This window comes from Ostrinia nubilalis, chromosome 15 (genome assembly GCF_963855985.1).
Source record: "Ostrinia nubilalis chromosome 15, ilOstNubi1.1, whole genome shotgun sequence".
Taxonomy (NCBI): domain Eukaryota; kingdom Metazoa; phylum Arthropoda; class Insecta; order Lepidoptera; family Crambidae; genus Ostrinia; species Ostrinia nubilalis.
Window position 1 is genome coordinate 1,814,280 of NC_087102.1, and position 20,907 is coordinate 1,835,186.

At 36.4% G+C, this 20,907-nt stretch overlaps 1 protein-coding gene across 2 annotated transcripts in view; it reads right to left on the reverse strand.

Annotated features, from left to right (window-relative positions):
• Positions 1-20,788, reverse strand: part of LOC135078693 (S-adenosylmethionine decarboxylase proenzyme) — a 30,851-nt gene extending 10,063 nt beyond the window's left edge. The window contains exons 1-3 of one of the 2 annotated variants that reach the window (XM_063973239.1): positions 20,705-20,788; positions 19,802-19,954; positions 18,764-18,850 (exon numbers count right to left, since the gene is read on the reverse strand). In XM_063973239.1, the coding sequence (XP_063829309.1) occupies positions 18,764-18,850; positions 19,802-19,929 (215 nt within the window). In that variant the 5' untranslated portion in view covers positions 19,930-19,954; positions 20,705-20,788. Of the gene's footprint in view, positions 1-18,763; positions 18,851-19,801; positions 20,189-20,704 lie in introns of those variants that run through there. The other variant, XM_063973238.1, reaches the window with a different exon arrangement.
• Between the last annotated feature and the right edge of the window lie 119 nt (positions 20,789-20,907).

Consider the following 20,907-nt stretch of genomic DNA (forward strand, 5'->3'; position numbering starts at 1 on the left):
GATGATATAGTTTTCTTGTAGATAAAATTAAAATAACTACAAAAAATTGTACAATAATGTTCATTACAATTTGAATATGATGATTTAACTAATTAATTATTTCAAAGATATGAAATTTTATTTGAAAAATGAAATCTTTTACAAGTAATTTAAATGAAGTAATGAAGTATAAACGCAAGGAAGGGATAAAATGAAGTAAAAATAGGATCATATTTTCTAAATTAATCAATTACAGAAAAAAATCACGTAAAATAAATTGATACAAATTACTATGTTTGGCAGCTCTAGTCATAGGTAGAATATGAGTCATGCGCACGCGTCGACCGAGTGACGATTTTACCAGTTAATTATCGTTCTATCCTCTCAGATGTAGAGCTGAATATTGATAACATAACTATTCAGTACATACGATTTAAAACTATGTTGCACATAAGCTAGCCGACTTTGTGCTTTAAACTTCAAAGTTAGAGTTCAAAATCGGTCGACAAGTCGAGTGCGCGTTGCAATAGTTGAGGATTGAGCACGCGCGCCTTACAAGTACGTATTTGTTGACATGCGGCGATAATGACCCGAGTTACGCAACGATAGTATAATAAACATTTAACACGTTCCACTTAGCCCCATTACCCATACAATGATGCAGTCTGTATGTCTTTGTGAAGATACTTCCTTTTCTTGACAGAACTTTTGGACTCTGCAAATGTAGTTGGAATATTTCGTTTAGTTTCCTAGGTAACTTAGGTACGATCAGAATTACTAACGAAACCACAACTTCTAACGAATGCATTCGAAAAGAAATTAACCACGAGCGGATGACTCATTTTGTCTTTAGATTTCCTAAACTGATTAAAAATTAGGAATACTGATTCGCACGCATTGTTAAGATCTTACGTGTACAATTTGATTAACTTAAGCGAATTGAATTTTTGATAAAAAAAACTATAGGAATCTCCTAGCTATACCTATTCATTAGGATAATCAATTCTATGACATAATACACTCCATTTTATCAATACACGAATAATACACTCATAACAACGTTGCCTTATCGCAACAGCCATCAAAGCAATCAATAGAAAATGCATTTCTAGCTCGTCGATCGCCCCGCGCTGTCTGGCTTGCTCGATTACCTGCCCACGGTTACAATCTAATCTAGAATCTAAACACCTACACTATAATCTATTTCAGTAATTTCTATTCAGCCGTAATTTCAGCAATTAATTACTCCTGAAACACCGTATTTTTCAACGTTTAGATTTGGTCCAAATGGCATGGAAGTTCGACTACCTTCCATAATCGTGAAAATTTTTGTTCTGATTAGAATAGTAAACTCGTAACAAACGATTTCGTAATCACAAAAACAAAGGCTCTATTTCCTTTCAAATTTTAATTAATCCAAAAATATCAATGAGTAACGAATAATATTAAAACTTTTAGCTCAGAAATACTTTCCAAAGAAAAGAATAAGAAACCAGAAATAAAAATATCCGAGTTTATCTTCGTCTGAAGAGAATAATAATGACTGTCCGTTAAATTGCCGAAGGTCTGAGTTAAAAATACAACAACTTTTAAATGTATTTATAGGAATACCAGCATTTACAGAAACGGCCAACATTTCGAAACGAGGTTTCTTTTATTGCGTTCGGTCACCAGACCTTGAGGATAAGATTTATCCCAGAGTAATATTAAACTCGAAATAACATCTGTGCGACAACTTTTAATAATGCAATGAAGTAAAAACAAAAAGCAAAGTTTCAGAAATAAGTCTTCAAGTAACAATAACCATTATTGTATTCACGCATGTTAATAAAAACATGGATACGATCATAAAACATGAGAAAATCTCCAAACATGATCGGTTAAAATTTTTAAATAAGGCTGGTGCTGTATTACATGAATATACATCGCTAATAAACATGGGAGTTCCATTGCACCCATTCAGAAAGTTAGAGGCAGTCATAAAAATACGGAAAGGCTTCAGAAGTACTTAAGTTCCTTTGTTTAAAGAAAAGTAGCAGCGAAAGCCATTAGCAAGTCGAAAGCCGATGCTTAGTTAACTGTCACGCTATGCCTTGAGGGTAAGTTAAATATTAAATGAGTACTTTGCTGTGGCCTTATTATAAATGTCACACGACATTACAGCTTTAGGCTATACCTTTAAAACCCTTTGGAAAACCTTAAGAATCGCAACGAATTTTAGCCTTCTCGTAGAAATATTGAAGCTATATTTCATGTATTCATATAAGTAGTGAAAAACCCAGACGTTTGATCCTTCATTTGACCCCAATCAATCTTGACTTGAGCTATATTATCGCAAGATCGCCGGTCGCCATGAGAGTTTTTGCTTTTGTTTTCCTCGCAAACAACAATGTCATCTACATAGACGTATAGCTTGAGCTACATAGTAGATGCCAGTCAGTTTATACAATGCTATGAGTTAGTATAGAAGAGGCGAAGCAAGAAAGGGAGGGAGACATCTATAGATCGCAATATAGCTTTTATAAATGTTTTAAATTAAGTAGTCCTTGAAATTGATCCCATTTTTATACACGTGTTGCAACTAAATAAAGACGATGCTAAACGGTGTGCAATTACATCTCCTTTAATTTTCATTTCATGTGAAACACATAATATGTCGAGCAAATCGTCCGAGCTTGCATTAAAAGGCAGATGCATTAAGAATCTGACGCCTTAGCTGTTATTTATACTATGTAATCGAAGGAACCATTAAAATATTCACAAGTAACTACAACATAAACAGTCAAGTCTGAAGTCTACATAAAATTCATCGTCAAAAGCGACATCAGTCTACAAACAGCATAAATCACAACGCAGACCCCGCACAACTCAATCTGCGGGTAGGTACATGTCCAGACATGGCGGCCATATTTTCCAGACAGGCATGTAATGAAGTTATGGCCGGTATCGATCAGGCCCCCGCGAGCACCGATTGATAGGGGCTATTTTGCTAATATGTAAAGCCTGGATGTACTGACTGACTGTACATCAATTTGTTGCCAGACATGGGGTGATTTCGTGGGGACAGTGTAATTGTTTGAGTAATTTGAAATTTCCAACCATGACGTCATTTGCGTCACTTTTAGCGGAAGGATTTGGTAACACCAAATGTGTAGTTAAGTTTATTAAACTTTACACTGGTGTTGCTAATGTTGCTATGTATACTGGTAGTCAAATGATAACTTAATAAAACATGATAACTTGGTATTGTTATTTCGTAGATAGTATATTTAATAGATTTGCCTAGTTGCATGGATGAGAACATGTTGCCTCATGGCATACTGATGGCTCATTATCATAACACCATAAAATATGTTCCTCTTATCTGGTATCAATACTCTCTAAATACAATCAAGATAAAGATGTAATAGGCACGTTATCTGCTTATTTGCTACCACTATCAGGATGGTTATGTCAACCATAAAATTAGCTTAGTAACACTAACTAGCGATACCAAGTACCCACTAAATGTTAGTAGGAAATTGAATCTCCTCCCAAGTAAAATTTAGTCAAATCCAGTTAAGATGTGTTTAGAAAAATGTGTTTTTTCAGGGACACAATCATATAAAATTAAACTAAAGTGATAACTGTATCAACGTAAGGGCATCTACTCAGCATCATGCCAAGTATAGGAGCCATAAAGATAAATAAACTACAGACTGGAACAGGGCGAAATATTCATCCCAAACTACAAATATAGTACCTACACAAAAGCGTCGTAATTCTGCTACTATCCTACAAACGCTACAACCACAAGCGTGGAACGGTGGAGCATACAATAAATCCATCCCCGTCACTCTTCCCCGCAGCATGATGTGTACAGACGTCATCACTTCAACGAGAATCTAGGGAATCTTATTCAGTTGGGATAGGTGCGATTTTGCAAGATAACTGGGTAGACTGTCGACTGTACTTGTAAGTGCGTCACAGGAGGCTCGTCGATTGCAGCCGCGCAGGTCCCGATCGATACGGCCGGGCAGCTATATGCACTTAGCGCCTAGGTTTGTTAGGGCCCGGGAGTGAGCTATGTCCCGCCCCGTCTGTCACGTAGCGGGGTGCCGTGATTTGCTGCTTTTGATTTGTACGAGGGAAGATTTTTGATGTATTTCAGCAAGCCTTGTTACAGTCTGAAGCCTACAAATACAACTTGTATGGTACCTTAACTACAATTAATCTCCAAGTAGTAATGACGCTTTTAATCATTCGAGTAGTCCTTGGCTCTTTTATTCTTGATTCTAAGAAACTGATGTAAGGTTGTATGCAATGCAATATACACTTGCGAGCAAAAGTATGGAATCACTTACATGAAGTTGTTTCCACGCGATCTTGTGTACAAACCAATTTGTTAATAACAAAAAAAGTAGCACCATTTTAAAGATTAAACTTTTAACTTTAAATTGATACCAAATTCATTTAAATCACACCAGTATTTAAAAAGATATCCCGGCTGATGTAAAGAAGTAAGGAAAAAGACATGTATCAACTGTTTGATACGTCGCGAGTTGCGGCCTATTTACTCCCCATAAAAGCAAGTGTTTTCGGATTTTTGCTTTCACACGTTGATCCATACACATCTCCGCTTATTTTGACACTTTACCTGGGATTCTACACCTTCAGAAGCAGCACAAATCGTTGCACTATTGCAAGAAGGGCTCAGCCAGAGGGCTGTCGCACGTCAGCTCCACATAAGCCAGTCTTGGGTTTCGAAAGTTTTAAGACGCTTTCGGAAGACTGGTGGCTTTATCCCGAGACCAAGTTCTGAACATTGCCGGTGCACATCGCAGAGGGAAAACCGTTTTTTCATGTCAACTTCTCTACGAAATCGTCATTTGACTGGTATCGACGTCCAGCAAGAGCTCAGAAATGTTCGTAGGATAGCTGTTAGCAAGTGGACAGTTCGTCTAAGATATAAACAATAGAATTTGACTCCAAAAAGGCCTGCCACAGGCTTAAAACTGAAGTCAGGTCACCGATAAGCACGCTTTCAATTTGCTCCTACACATCTCGATGGGAAGTCGAGCAAGCCACCCCCATAAGCCAATGTTTTAGCGAACCAGGACTGCACAAATCGCTCCCCAGGCCCTCTATAGACCCGACCTCTTCGACTGCTGCACTGCAAAAACAGTCTGCATTCATCGGAGAACAAAACTCGCCTCTAGTGTCCGACCGAATGTTCGGTTTCGGTTTCGTTTTCGGTTAAGTTTCGGTAAAAACACGAGTTTCGGTTTAGTTTCGTTTTCGGCGGCAAACTTGCCGAAACTACGACCGAAACCGAATGTGCATTCGGGAGTTTCCGCGCTGTTATCGGTCATGTATGGCGCGTTGAATGAGTGAATGAATCCGAACAGAGCCAATGTCGTGATTCGCTTGCTTGTTTGTTTGCTGTTAGTTTTGTTGTGGTGGCGAGTTTTAGAGTGATTTATTTTGAATTTGGTAAGTTTTATCTCGTTTTATGTCGTTATAACATAAGAGCGGGTAGTAAACATAAAAAAAATATTCAATACTAGCTTTCCGCCCGCGGCTTCGCCCGCGTGGAATTTTGTCTGTCACAGAAAAACTTTATCGCGCGCGTCCCTGTTTCAAAAACCGGGATAAAAACTATCCTATGTTCTTTCCCGGGACTCAAACTATCTCTATGCCAAATTTCATCAAAATCGGTTGCGAGGTTTAAGCGGGAAAGCGGGAAAGCGTAACAGACAGACAGACAGACAGACAGACAGACAGACAGACAGACAGAGTTACTTTCGCATTTATAATATTATAGTTGGGATGACTGATAAAAGTTTAATCAAGTTTAATCTAACCTATAAAATTTTTTTTGGTTCGCAAATGCTATACGTAAACAAACATTAGTTAGGTAGTTAGTAATGACTATAGTGCATTTCATGGTGATAATATTATGGATTCAGAGTTCCAAAGTTCATTTTAGTATTTATCACCAAGGTTTCCAAGTGGCAAGTACAGTAGATACTAACTTACGTACCTACCTACTACCAATTTTGTTTTGAGAAATTATTAAGGTAAAAGACCCGACCATGGGACGGGTTATGTAGATGTCCTGAATATTGCGAGTAATTTAAAAAAATCTAGACTTTAAGTCCTTCTTTTTCTTTTTTTAAACATAATTTGATACCTTTTAGAGTAAAAAGGCACTTTATAAGTTCAATTTTAATGCATTTTAAAGAGAAAACAATAAAGACTGTCTGATTATAATAACGTTTTCTTTATTTTTCCCTGAAAATATAAGCCTTGTAAGGAAGTTTCGGTTTCGGTTTCGGTTTCGGCCGAAATAGACACCGTTGCCGAAATTCGTTTTCGGTTTCGGTTTCGGTCGTAAAACTAGTTTCGGTCGGACACTACTCGCCTCCATTACTCGCCTTCCGAGTGCGAGCTAATTGAAAGCGTGCTTGTCGGCGACCTGCCGTCAGTTTCCAGCCTGTGGCAGGCTTTTTTGGAGTCAAATTTTATTGCTCATATCTTAGACGAACTGTCCACTCGCTAACAGCTATCCTACGAACATTTCTGAGCTCTTGCTGGACGTCGATACCAGTCAAATGACGATTTCGTAGAGAAGTTGACATGAAAAAACGGTTTTCCCTCTGCGATGTGCACCGGCAATGTTCAGAACTTGGTCTCGGGATAAAGCCACCAGTCTCCCGAAAGCGTCTTAAAACTTTTGAAACCCAGGACTGGCTTATGTGGAGCTGACGTGCGACAGCCCGCTGGCTTAGCCCTTCTTGCAATAGTGCAACGATTTGTGCTGCTTCTGAAGGTGTAGAATCCCAGGTAAAGTGTCAAAAGAAGCCGAGATGTGTATGGATCAACGTGTGAACGCAAAAATCCGAAAACACGTGCTTTTATAGGGGGTAAATAGGCCGCAACTCGCGACGTATTAAACAGTTGGTACATGTCTTTTTTCTTACTTCTTCACATCAACCGGGATATCTTTTTAAATACCGGTGTGATTGAAATGAATTTGGTATCAATTTAAAGTTAAAAGTTTAATCTTTAAAATGGTGCTACATTTTTAGTTACTAACAAATTCGTTAGTACACAAGATCGCGTGGAAACAACTTCATTTAAGTGATTCCATACTTTTGCTCGCGAGTGTAGTAGTTACGGGAATTAACGTCACGCGTAAACCGATATATCGTGTTGTAACTTCATCCAGCGTGATGTTTGTAATGTAGAACTGGAATACTACATTATCATTTATCCCACATAAGCCAACTTAGTCAAAATTCAGCAAAATCAAATTGTTTCAGACTTATTTATATTCATTGTTGTTCGTTGTCATTATTTTTTTAATTACAGGAATTTTAGCAAATTAAAATCATTTAGTGCTTTACTTTTTATAATTTCATATCTAGAATTTCTATCATATCTTTTCCTGTACTTAATCCTTATTATGTCAATATCATTTTGCAGTCGATGAATAACATCAAGGTTAATCTTCTCTAATCTCTCTCTATGTGACGTAAGCAGTTCCTGTGTTATTATTTTGATTTCTAGATTATACGCCAGCCCACGTCCAATAATGTCGCGACCAGTTTTAAATAAACTGAAATTGGCAAACACCCATTAGCTCTGTTTATTTTGATGACGTACTGTTTTACATCAATCGCCTAGTGTTCGGGGTTTGGTGGTTAAACGTTAACCACGTTAGAATACTCGAGGTCAGAAGTTCAAATTCTGGGTCAAGGATTTTAGTTTGTTTACCATATTTGATTAAATCAGTATGGGTGGATTTTTTATTTTAGCGCAAAGAATAAGCTAGAGACAGTCATCCAACTCATCTTTCAGACAAGGTCGACTTATTAAAACAATCGCAAAAGCAACCTCTTCGTTATCACTTTGTAGAAACACCAATAAACCTAACACAGTTTAACTCGTGGTGATCAGAATATGATCAAACATTAAAACTAGTCGATCACAGAATCAAAAGTTCTAAACTTCCAAAGGAGGCAGCGTTTTTATATAACTCTACAACAGGACGCCGCGATCGTGCGTTACATAACACACAATACAAGTGGCCTTGAAGATCAAGTTAAAACTGCATGCGGACGGAACAGTACCCGTGTGGCCGGTTTCAACCATCAAGATATTTGTGGCTGAATAACGAGGTTTTTTATCAAATCATTTGGCCAATGAACCGTGATAAATATCATCCTTGAAGTGTCTATTCTTTTTTAGTAGGCCACACAATGAGGATGGACGCAAAAAAGTCCGATTTATTTCACCATTGAGCAAATAAATAACCTCTACTTCGGAATCTGGGAGTGTACCAAATGTTTCACGATAGGACAGTTATCTTCTACTTTTAATTTATATCAGTAAGTTGAAACACATTGAGCCTATTTTTAGTAGGTGGCCACATATTTTTACGCGGTAGATTTTGTGATAAACTTAAGACCGCGAAAATTTCGCGGCCACGCATTGAAAACAGGTTTGTGTCTTCGGGTTAGTCGAGGGGCTACAACAAAAACAATAGATTTCACGAGTATAAGGCATTCGGCGCATCGGAATATTCCAGAGACGAGGCGGTGCATATCCCTAATAAGGGTAGGCACACAACAACGATAACGGACGCGCCCGCGGGGATATCATTCCGAAATTTCCGAGCATCTGAAAACGGACATGGAGGAAGCAATAACAAGCTCAAGTCGAAGCTATTAGCACATTAGTTTCCTAATAATTTCCTGTTGTATAAGTATGGTAAGGAGCTTTTATCGCACGTTGGTACTGCAAAGTGTACATTCGCATCAGCATCAATCGTGAGAACTGTCCCTAAAATTGCAGAAGTGCCCTGTGCACTGCGCATGCGTCCCAAGGGCTACCTTGACCTTACCCTGCCTACCCCACCCGCCGAGACGAGCGAAGCGGTTGGTCGGGCGGGACGCTCTTCGGCCACAATGTGGAAGCTTCCAGATAGGTACATAGCCAATGTAGGTAGGTATAGGAACGTATGAGGTGTGGAATTTTCCAGAGAGTCGCTATAGGTGATATGGATGTCTAGATAGAGCTCGTTTGAAGAATGAGAGGCTCTACAAACAATGAGGGAAATTGTGCGCGCTTTTGGAAATGTCAAGCAGTTAAAGAGAATGAAAAATGACAGTTGAAATGTCCACAAGTTTAAAAATAGATAAAATCGTTTCCGATACGTCATGCACGGAAGTCATGCATGCAAGAAGGTGACTGCAGAATAAAATTGTACCCATAACAAGAATTTTACGATTACAATAGCGAGTTGGTAATAAATTAAAAAACGTTCTGATACATTTCGGACGAGGACAACAATTCCTTGCCCTTTAGTCATTTCTCTATGTGTATAAGACTGCTGGCAAAAATCAGCGACCCTGAACAACCCTTTTCACTAACCATGTAAACATAATTATAGGCAGTCTGGTGTCCCCGTCGCTAGGCAGCTCCGAAAATATCCTTCGCCTGCCCTTTCGTCGCACGATTTCAGATAATGGTGTAAACAATCGATGGCAAGGGTCGAGAAAGGGCACCTCATTGCGGCATGTTTGAGTTTCGGTAATTTTTCAACACGGCTTGTTGTAAGACTTAGCTGGACGACATAAGGATAAAAGGAGACCATGTTTGGCAAAAATAAAATAGCATTTCTGAAGCGATACACGTCTCAATCAATGTCAATTACGCCTCATCACAGTCAACAACTAAAGAAAAAGATGACAAGGATTCAAGTTAATCGACTCTTATGTTAATGATGATGAGGCAGAACTTTCAGACAGCCTTGTAAACGTTATCGGTGTTGTTATGGAAACAAACAATCTATAAATATAACACACGTAATAATCTTATGTAAGTAAACGCGTTATCTACACACCTCAGTTACGAGGCAGTTCAGGATCATAATAGGACTTTAAACTCATCGAAGTTCCCTCACGGGGTGCGAGTGTTTCTATTTACAGTTCGCTCAAGGCTATGGATATCTAAAATTAAGATTAGCGATACAAACGTTAGCACGTGGGGAGTTCAGGAGTAGGTAAATATTGTCCATAATTTGGGATTGATGAAAAAAAAGATCGAGAGGCCATTATTTTGTAGCAAAAATTTACTGACACACTTCTCTGGAACAACATCAGAGTAAAGCTATCGTCATTTACTATTCTTATATCAAAAAAAATCACAAATGCATACAGGAACTACTTTCCCAAAATTCTACAGATTTTCCTTTGCTTTGGCTACAAACAGATTCTAGCTAGAGTATTCCATCGAAGTAAATTGCTTCCGGACAAAGCATCTACATTTGACCTAGATATTCCGCAGGCCATGTCATCCATGCTATAGCTAGATTCAGCAGTTTATAACCGATCGATAGCGCTTCCAATAAATAGTGCATCTTCGCCACAAATCACAATGGGTGCTTGACACCAATACGTGCGACTTCAACCAAGTGTTGGTTTAACAGCGATGTAGGAGTGAACAGAATTGTTCATGGTACGTGTTAATATCAATGTTATGTAATCGTCGCTGTACTTGAATACATGATGGTGTCACATAACAAAGTCTTCCATGTCATTAATGTCTTAGAATAAATCAATACTGACTGAAGTCTAAAGTAAAACTGCATTCAATCTAATTTGTTGATTAATAAAGATAAATTAACAAATAGTCATTAATTATTTTACCAACTAAGTATTCTTGGGTGTCTCCACTGAACTCTTCTTCTTCTTTTCGGGTCGAAAACAAACCTGAACTCTTTAATATACGAGATCCAATAGCCAGTAAGACTCTGCATTTACAAAAATTAAATTGGTGGCACAAAATACTTATATCCTCAACGTAAATAAATATTTGATCGGCTGCAACGCCTAAATCACATTCGAAGTGTTATCAATCGCACGGAATCCGTGGGACATTATCTATAGGGATTTATTTCTACGCTAAATCTTTCCGAGATTACGCCTTGACTTTAAGATAACATTAAACTGTGTTTTAGGCGTTCAATTTCGATCCCCATTTTAAAGTCCCAAAGTGAAGGATGATGAGAAGAGAAGCATCTAACTTTTCAGTTTTTAAATCTGGATAGAAATTAAAATTGAAAATAGATTTTGCGGCAATCCATCTAAAAGACGCCATAATTGTAAATAAGTTTTTCAAATTCTGATAATTTGTTTGTTCTTCCATGTTTTTAATAACTTTCATGTTGACTGTATGAACTGAGCTTCAAGCATAAAGAAATATTTTTCAACAGTAGACAGTCATAACTGTAAAACCTGAATTGCATTTCCAAAACTGGATGATAATAACAGGCTGCGACCAGTTCCAGTAAAGAATTACTTATTATGAAGAGAAAGCTGACAATAATTATGGTCATAAAACAAGCTTCGACGGCGCACTTATCATCCTTACAGCTGAATTGCAGGTAAAAAATATGTATAAAAATAAATTTAATGCTGTCCAACGGAGTAAAAGACCAGAATAGTTCAGGAATATGATAAATCCACCACTTACGTCAAACGACCTTAAATAGATTACATTTCGACGAAAATAAGTCCCATGTTGTGAGATTTGGCATTAGATTATTTTGTGTTCTGAGTTACAGCCAATTACGTTATCCGATCAAATGTATAAAACACGCAACTCCAATTTCAGTCATGTTTTCTAAAATTTCCAAATAAGCTCACTGTCTAATGATTTTTGCTATTTTTCTCCTCCATTCATAATAATTAGTGATGTAACTACTATGCTAGATAATGATATTGTGGATGTAGGAGCCAAAATTGAATAAAACAATCCGAGTAATGTAGATGCTAAGCTTCAGGCACAACATTCAAACGAATGGATACCAGTGTGCTTACCATGAGTTTACGTTAGGTGTGCTCGCTAGCGAGTACGTCAAAAAAATCTATGAAGATTTTATTTCTTGAAAGTAGCCGCTAGGGCCGCTGCACAATATGTCATACATTTAATGTCATTTTTTTACGCAGTCGCTAACGAGCACACCTAACGTAAACTCATGGTAAGCAGCACACAGATGTGAAAACAAACATTTTACATAAGCCACACGGTGTAGTAGACACTTGGCATGAGCCTAGGTGTCTCCTAACACGGAACACGTTTAATCTAATAAGTATCGTGACCAATCTAAATATACATCAAGCGCATTCTAACTCCTTGTACACGTGCGAAAATTATTGAAACATCAACGTGCAGTTTCTTGGTAGAGAGTTACCACGTACAGCGGATTTCACAAATTTGTTTACACAGACGTTGATAAAGAACGCTTCCGTTGTATTGTGAAAATGTGAATTTCAAACTTTCATGACGCGTTTGAAGAATTTTATGGAATCCAATGGTCTTGAAAAAATCTCTCTTCATCATCAAGTGTTTTCCATAATTTATTTAGCAAAAGCGTTACTCAGAATATAAATTAACCCTATTAATTTTATTACCTCATAAATTCTATTGTAAAAGGCACTTCGTCTTGAGCCTACATTGTTACAAAGACAGCATTTTTTAACCGCCGTTCTAATCGTGATCTTTGGCTACTTTTCAATTACAATGTTCCTCGAATCTATTATGACCTATCCCTGACGGCTTACAAACATCTGCGGGTCTAAGCTTGGGATATTTTCGTTTAGTTATTAAACACAGTAGACGGTTTAATAAACGGCATTGACATTGTAGATGTTAGCAGTTGTGCCCGTAGGTTGGTTGTTGGCTTTCACTATCGTCGCCTGTTGGCCAAGTGCCGCAGTGACGTCACGGGCACTTGCGTATACGATCGCGTACGTTCACGCGAACACGTAATCGAGAAAAACGGGAGGTGTGATGTTTTAAAATCGATTACGCGAGGGTATTTGACCTAGATGCAACCTTTTGTAGAGAAATCATCATCAGATTATATGCACTGGGATTCTGGGAAGTGAGAGAGGATTGATGTTCAATGCATGATGCTTTCGAAAAGGACAATAATTCAGATTGAATATTTTTTTGAAGTCTGTCCAAAATAATATTTTGGAGGATGTTATACTTTGTATCAACGACTACACTGAAATCTAAGTAGATTTGTTTTGCTTGGTGGAAATCTAAAATAGAACACGGACGTACGCAAGATGCTAGGTGAATGTTAATGCAATGTTGATGTTTTTATCGTGTTTAACTTCGTTTATGATGCTTTCGTTCCCGTGTTAGTAAATTTTCATTTGACTATTCTGCGAATTAACAGATAAGAAAATATTTTCTTACGAGGCATTAATGATTTGTTTAGTAAACAGATAAGAAAATATTTTCTTATGAGGCAATTATCATTCGTTTAGTTGATTTAATTACGTAACATATTTGAAAAGGCCTTTTCATACGATAAGATGGCTATTAAGCGGAATTTAAATTCTAAGAACAATCGTCACAAAGATATCAGTAGTCAAATGCCAAAGGTTATTCGTGCCGCTCTTTAAAATACAAATGTACATTTTGTAATCAAATTGGCGACGAGATATTTTAGATGTCGCGATGACCCTGCCCTTACCTCGGCGTCTCTCCTTTTGACAGGCCTCCGATAAGTCTATCATGCGATGACCCCGTTAAACCAAATCGCTTAGCAACACGAGTTATCGTTCGACCTCCTTCTTGCGTAGTTTACTACGAGCAGATAGCCCGAGCTAGCGATAACCCCGCTGCAAAATCCGCACTATGATTTGTCAGGGGATGACCGCGTGAAACTGGTAGCTACGTTTCATTGAGAAACATCTAGTGCGGTGATAAGTGACCCTTTTCGGTGAACGGCTTCTGTTTTGGTTACTTCAGCGTCATTTTCCTTAGTTTCTTCATTAACATTTGGTAGGTATTCTTCCTTATCTTGTAAAGTTCGTCATTCGTTAGTAATATCTATGGGTTTTTAATTGAGTTTTTTTTACTGCTAACGTCATATTATTTTGGGCACGTTAAGTTACAATTGCAGGCACGGTTAAACCTTCTTTGGCCCTTAATTGTTTACCGTGCTGTATTTCTTCGTTATAGGCAGGTAAGTAGTTGCTTTTTCCTTCGGACGAATAAGGTCAAAACCGGTTGAAACTTTGAAAGGCATTGGGGGACACTTGACTGAACCAGACGCCAATCTATGCACTGGTTATAAATAGCATAATTGGACAGTAACACGGTTAGGCAATGCGGCTGGGAGTGGCAATGGGAGACTTGATGGATAAATTGCTTCTTGTCTGGGTTGCACTATTGCCTAATTTATGTTTGAACTTGGGAGGTCAAAAAGAACTGACTCAAGGATTTCACGGGTTATAAAAGGCTTTTGTTTGAACGGTTTTGTGTTATCGAGGGTCAGAACTCAGACCAGCTGAAGGGTTTCTCTTTTTTTACAATTCGCGTTTTGCAACGTCAGGGATTCTTGCAAAAAGAGTTTTCCAACGTCAGGATTTCAGGCACTCACAAAAGCTCTTGTTTTTTTTTCGCGGAAAGTTGGAAGGAAAGGATCGTTTTGTGGGAAGTTAAATACAATACCTGCCATTAAAATATAGCAGATAACGTAATGCATATTTAAAGTATTTTTTTGCGGTTAAGAATCTATTGGACAGTATTATTTTGTAGCCAATGATAACATTGCAAATCTGTGACTAATAGAGAATACAATCTTGTATCTACCTTCTGCCAAACTCGATGACGTATGGCGTTAGTTGTATTCAGATACAGTAATAAATCCATTGAAAAATAAAACTCGAGGTCCTTACTCTTTGACTGTTAAATTGACTGTTTAAATGTTATTAGTCCAACTTTTCACTTAAACAACTCGTTACAAAGGCAATTAAGTAATGCCCTTATAACATGGTTGTTAAGAGAGTTATCTTACTTAGATTACAAATGCGAAAGTAAACTTTATCATCTGCTTAAGTTAGTTAGTAGCTGTTAAACGAAGTGATACATTTTGGTATAGAGATAAAATTAGCCCCTAGAGACTGTCATAGGTACTCAGTCAGACTCTAGCTTTTGTACTGAAAAACTTGAATAGGGTGAATTAATTTAAGAAAAAAAACATAACATTTATGTGGGCATTTTGTAAATAATAAAGAGTGTTAAAAAAAATTAAATACCCTTTGCCGTATGTTGGTATTGTAAAACTTCTGGAATTCAAGCTTTTTCGTTGGAATTAAATTATGTTCGGTAGGATTTTTTTTTGTTCGTAATTTCGAACACGGGACACGCGATAATTCGTAAGAAATCCACGCGGTCGGAACCGCGGGTAGGAGCTAGTTACATAATAGGCGTAGCATAGAAGATTATGTACTAACAATACATGGAAAGTTTCAGTTATCAGTGAACCTGTTTGAACACGTCTGTGTGTGATAATAATAAACGGATATAATGACGGATTACAGGGAATTGTTGTTGTAAATAATGATTTTCATAAAATCATTATTTAAACTAGCAGGAAAATTTAAATTATTTTGAAAACTTTTTTAGTTTAGCTAGTGTTTTACATAAAGGAATAATTTTGTCATACAATAAAAAAAATACTTTGCAATATAAAAGTAACTGCTCAATATTGACAATATTAGAACTTCTGCTGAAACTGAAGTACAGTTTGAAGTAGGGTAAGTGCGCTAGTTTTCGTCCAATTATCGGAGTTGCCAACTTTGTGATGCGAAATGAATATCTTAAAATACCCTTACTCATATGTATCATATGTCATTTTAGTCCTTATACACCGTGTTACTTTGCATTCTTGCCATATTCACAGAGATAAAAGTAGGGAACAATACCTATTATTTAAGATAAACAAGAGACTCCCATAAAGAAAGTACACTAAGTTTTTAGTAAATTTGGGTTTTCAGTACAAATTGGAATAAACCAATTTTATCTTGCACGTTCTACAGGTGCAATTGGAATAAACCTAGTGGGCGTGGCCTAGTTCTTATTAATCTGTGATGTTTTATGGCTCTGGGTACCAGCCTTTTTATCCAGTCATAATAATTATTTTAAAATACTCTTCAGTTGATTTCAGATTTTCCTTTCTACTTTACGGGCTTATGACCGTCAAAAATACGTAATAATTATTAAGGTTTTAATTAATTTATAACATTGTTCCCTATTTTTGCAAATTAATAAATTAAGTATGAAATGAAATCACCTTATTCACAATTAATTATTTATTTATAAGTTCCTACTTACAAAGTTTACGTACTGCGAAGCAAATGTTCAAAGTGTCCTCCGTTCTGATGAAGGCACAGTCTAGCACGGCGAAGCGTTGGTATTTCGCTTTAGTTTTCACAACACATAAACGTTTTGTCTCACAGTTTCGCTGAAACAATCCTTTCATGTAACACGTTTACACTGTTTATCTCTTCTGCGCATACCAGTCGTTTCAAGTCACTCTTAGTCCATTGGTGTTAGGTCCGAGGGTCGTGGTGGCCAAGCTACTGGACCCCCTCGTCCAATCCACTGTTCACCAAACGTATTATTCGCGCACTTGACGTCCTTATTGTGGGGAAGCACCATCCTGCTGGTAGTAGAGCATTTGGTGTAACGCTATGGGTACGTCATCAAGCATGTCGTCTAAGACGTCTTGCAGACACTCCAAGCACCATTTTGTTAAATTATTCGTTGTTTGAATACACTTCAGTCATTTTTGTATTATTTATAACGTGATTTGTGATTGATGGATTTCTCAGTTTTTTACAAAAGTGTCAAAAAGACATTTTAAAGACAATAGATTGCAATAGATATTTAAAAATACAATAAAAAGTAAAAAAGTCTTCATCACCATCGCCAACAAGTGATGTGCATGCGTTACGATAATTAGTGATGTGTTTAACAGATTGTCGATAAAATAAAATATTCAAGATTAAAAAATAAAATTTTCGGGCATTATTTTTTTACGGATTTGTGTTCAGTATCAGTAATATAGTTACCTCTGTAAATATGGCAAGAATGCAAAGTAACACCCTGTATAGTCTACTTTACGTTAATATTATATGACAATAAGTAAATACCACGGGTTTTTTTATAAAAAATATTTTATGCAAAAGAGGCGATTTCACTAGTTTTCGTCCAAAAAAATCAGTTTTCGTCCTAGTGTACGCTAGTTTTCGACCACTGTGTAGAAAAAAGGGTGCAGTTGAATTATTAACTTAAAACCAATTCTACTATACAGTAACTATGGATTGTGGTATATCATTTGAAAGGTAATTTTGTTAGCTTTCAAATGATATCAAAAAGATTTAAATAAGTTTCTTACCTAAATTTAGGAAAATATTTCAATAGGTCGAAGGACAAATGGACGAAAACTAATCTACAGGAATAGCTAATTTTGGTTCTCGTCCACCCCAGTGCTTGCTCATGACGTCATGGACGAAAACACAACAACGTTTAAAGCTGTTTTTTGTTTTCGTCCACATCTTTTTAACGGTTTTTATGGGTTTATCACTGTTAAAAAGTGGACGTAAACTAAAATGTTTAATGTAATAGCAATAAAGATCATATTGGAAGAAAAAACATTGTATTTTGTAGGTCCATTGAAGTAAAATGATTATTAAAAATATTAACTAGGTGTCAGGGTTTCCGTCCACGTGGACGAAAACCAAAATCTTGCAAAATTGTTATGCTAGTATTAGTCCACTTAATTATCTAAGATTTCTATACAAAAACTTTAATAAACCCTTAAAATAGTGTTTATTATGCTAATAATTAGACATACGTGCCAAAAACATTACGTAAAGTAGCTAAAACAGTAATTAAGCATACCATGAAAGTTCCCTACCGGCACGTTTTTTTTCTAACTTGACGACGTTTTCCATTCACCTGTGTGCAGCAGCAACTTACGTAGATTTTTTTGGAGTTATTACTTGTCAAATTACATTTTCATGCAGGCAGAACTGTTACTTAGATATTATAGATTGTAACAAGTCCAAACTTGCACGGAAAGTTAGGTTTGTATTCTAATTTTCCGTATTTGTTTGTGGCAAGTCGGTCAAATGGACGAAAACAGGAGCTGGACGAAAAACCGGCGCAATTACCCTATGTAAATTATCATATAAAATACGTATAATTGTTGGGTTTTATCTTTAGACAAAGCACTGATTTCAAAAATATTGGCACCTTAAAACTTCTCTATAATGCATACGTCCGGTCGCAATTGGAATACGCCTCTACTGTGTGGAACCCTATGTACTCAAAGTACGTAAATATCTTGCAGAGTATCCAGGACAAGTTTGTAAGGCGTTTGAGGTATCGTTTTAAGGATTCCGAAGCCGTGGATAAAATTGAGCCCCTGGCCATTAGACGCGAATTTAGAGATCAATTTCTTTTATATAAAATCATAAATAGTATTGTTGACTCGCCCTATTTATTGAGTAAGTTGTCTTTCAGGTGTTCTAGACCTAACGCAAGACACGGAAAAACTTTTATGACGCCACTATGTAGGACTAATTATAGAAATAACTGTTTTGTCATTAGAGCCTGCAAAAAGTATGACAGTGATTATGGTCACGTTGACATATTTCACGAGAGGCCTATGCGGTTCCGTGGCCTAATAAAGGCATAAAATGTGTATTAATACACCTTACAAATAAAATTTGCGCATGGTTTTAAATGTTTAAGTTAGATAATTAAGTATTGTGAATCTGTCTTTTCAATTTTAAATTACCAGTGAAAACTCATAGGCTTGTGTAAGACTTATTATTTTTATTCTACATGTATCATAATTTAAGCTGTATGTTTTCCTAATAAAGAAAATAAAATAAAATAAAATAAAAAAATAATTAAGACTTACCTAAGAACATAGGCGTCGACTTGCTCGCTCTGTGTGAAAGAGATAATTTCGCAGCGGACAATTTTCAGCACCTTCTCCCATTGTTGGCTGTCAAAAAAAAATTACTGGTTAGTTCATCAGAAGATTAAATATACCTAAATAAAGTTTACAGATAGTAGATGTAAACCTATCAAAACCTATGCTTAAAAAATAAAGTTAACAATCTACTGAAAATATTTCATGAAGATTGTCTTTAGTGTACCTACCTACCTACATCCAGGTTTTGGAAGTAATATTAAAATATTACATGAACTTCTTTCAAATAACAGATTGCTCAAATAAGTATTTTATACAGAAACATTTGTTTAAAACAATATTTAAGGCATCATGAAGCTAAAAGAAAATTCAAACTGAAATTGAATGTAAAGGAATTATTTTTTGTTGGAAAGTGTAATGATATATTGCAATTTGTAGCTCAGTTTGCTAATCTACCTTTGTGCACTAAAATAAGAATAATGTAGGTAGATTTACCAGTGCTTTTTTAAACGTATAAAAAGTACCTACAATATAAATTATTGTGCCATTGTAAGCATGAAAATTATCGTATTATTGACATTAAACAAATATTTATAGAATATATCGACCTACGGGAACATACAATGGAGTGACGATATGTAAATCAAAATTTGCCTGCTTGAGGAAGTTCAAAATCACGCGCCACCGGCGTGGGCCGGCCCGCTAGGCGATAGCCCAACCACGGCCCAGCCTACTTTAAAATAGTTAAAACAGCTGATCCAGAACATTCCACAACAATAGCACACACATTCGCTCTGTTTACAGACGATTTTAGCAACTTACATTTACCAAATATTGAAAAATAACAACGAATAAAAACCTGGAACCTACACTTCGCGGTTAGGTTTTTTACTCGATAAGGCTAAAATGTGCCGGTAACCTAACTGTTATCACATAAAATCATCACTATTACATGAGCAATTTATTGAATTTTATAGAGCTAGTCAAACACAATAATTATTATAATAAAAATTGGACACTTACCGCGGTATCCTCCTTAGGTCCGCATTTTTTGCGGGAGTGAACCATATCTCAATAAGTTTCTCAACTCCCTCAAAGAATTGATCACTATTATTCTCACTGGCATTAGATAATATTTCCGTTTCAGCCATAGCGATTTATTTCTTTTGTTCTGTACTGTTATAAAAAAATATTATATTTTATTTTCACTAAAACTCGGTACACAACCACAGCGGACTGATGTCAGAAATTGACTGAAGTGAAGTGTGAATGAATCAAAATTATTGGCAAGGCAAATGCAGGTGAAAGAAGAGATGGAAGATGGGACCTCTCTTTCTTTCAGAGCGAGCGAGTCGGCGCGTTCGGAAGCACCGAGGCGGAGTCGTGGACTGGGCAAAATGAAAATGAGACAAGGAAAAACTACGGCCCAAACAGTTTTGATATCTTTAATCAATCTCCTTCCATTTTGCTTATTGCAATAAATAAAACACGAATTACCCCATTTTTATTACTTATCTGAACAACGCGAACGGTTAGTTAGGTTCGAGTAGGTAGGTAGGTATAGCCTTATTTAGTATAAAATACCTTACTTGCACTATTGACATTCTGTGATTATTAGGTTTTGTTTAATTAACTGATCTGTAATATTAATTAGAACCTAAACTTGCACTAATTTACTTAACTCATCTTAAAGTTTTATTGTTCTTCATTATTGGAAGAATTTTTTTTTGTTATTTGATAAAGGACTTTAGTCTAATAATATTGTTATTATTATTGAAATTAATTTAGATTTTACCCTTATTTGGGGTAAATTTGTGTATAAATTGACACACAATATTTTTTATTATCACTACAGTTATCTTGGGTCATAGGTCACATAGTAGTAGGTAGGTATTATTTAATTATTTCTCTTGAAATATTACTCACTTATGCTTTGTAGACAACACTTGGAAAAATACTTCAGAACTGGCATGATTCTCCTCTGATGAAGGCTTTATAGCATCTCTATGAAACAAGTTAATTTCATGGGATTCCCCAAATATCTTAAAATAAAATCTTCAGACCGATATTGCCATGTAAAATATATGGTGCTGTCAGAGCACCTAATAGTGATGCATACAGATGTGGAA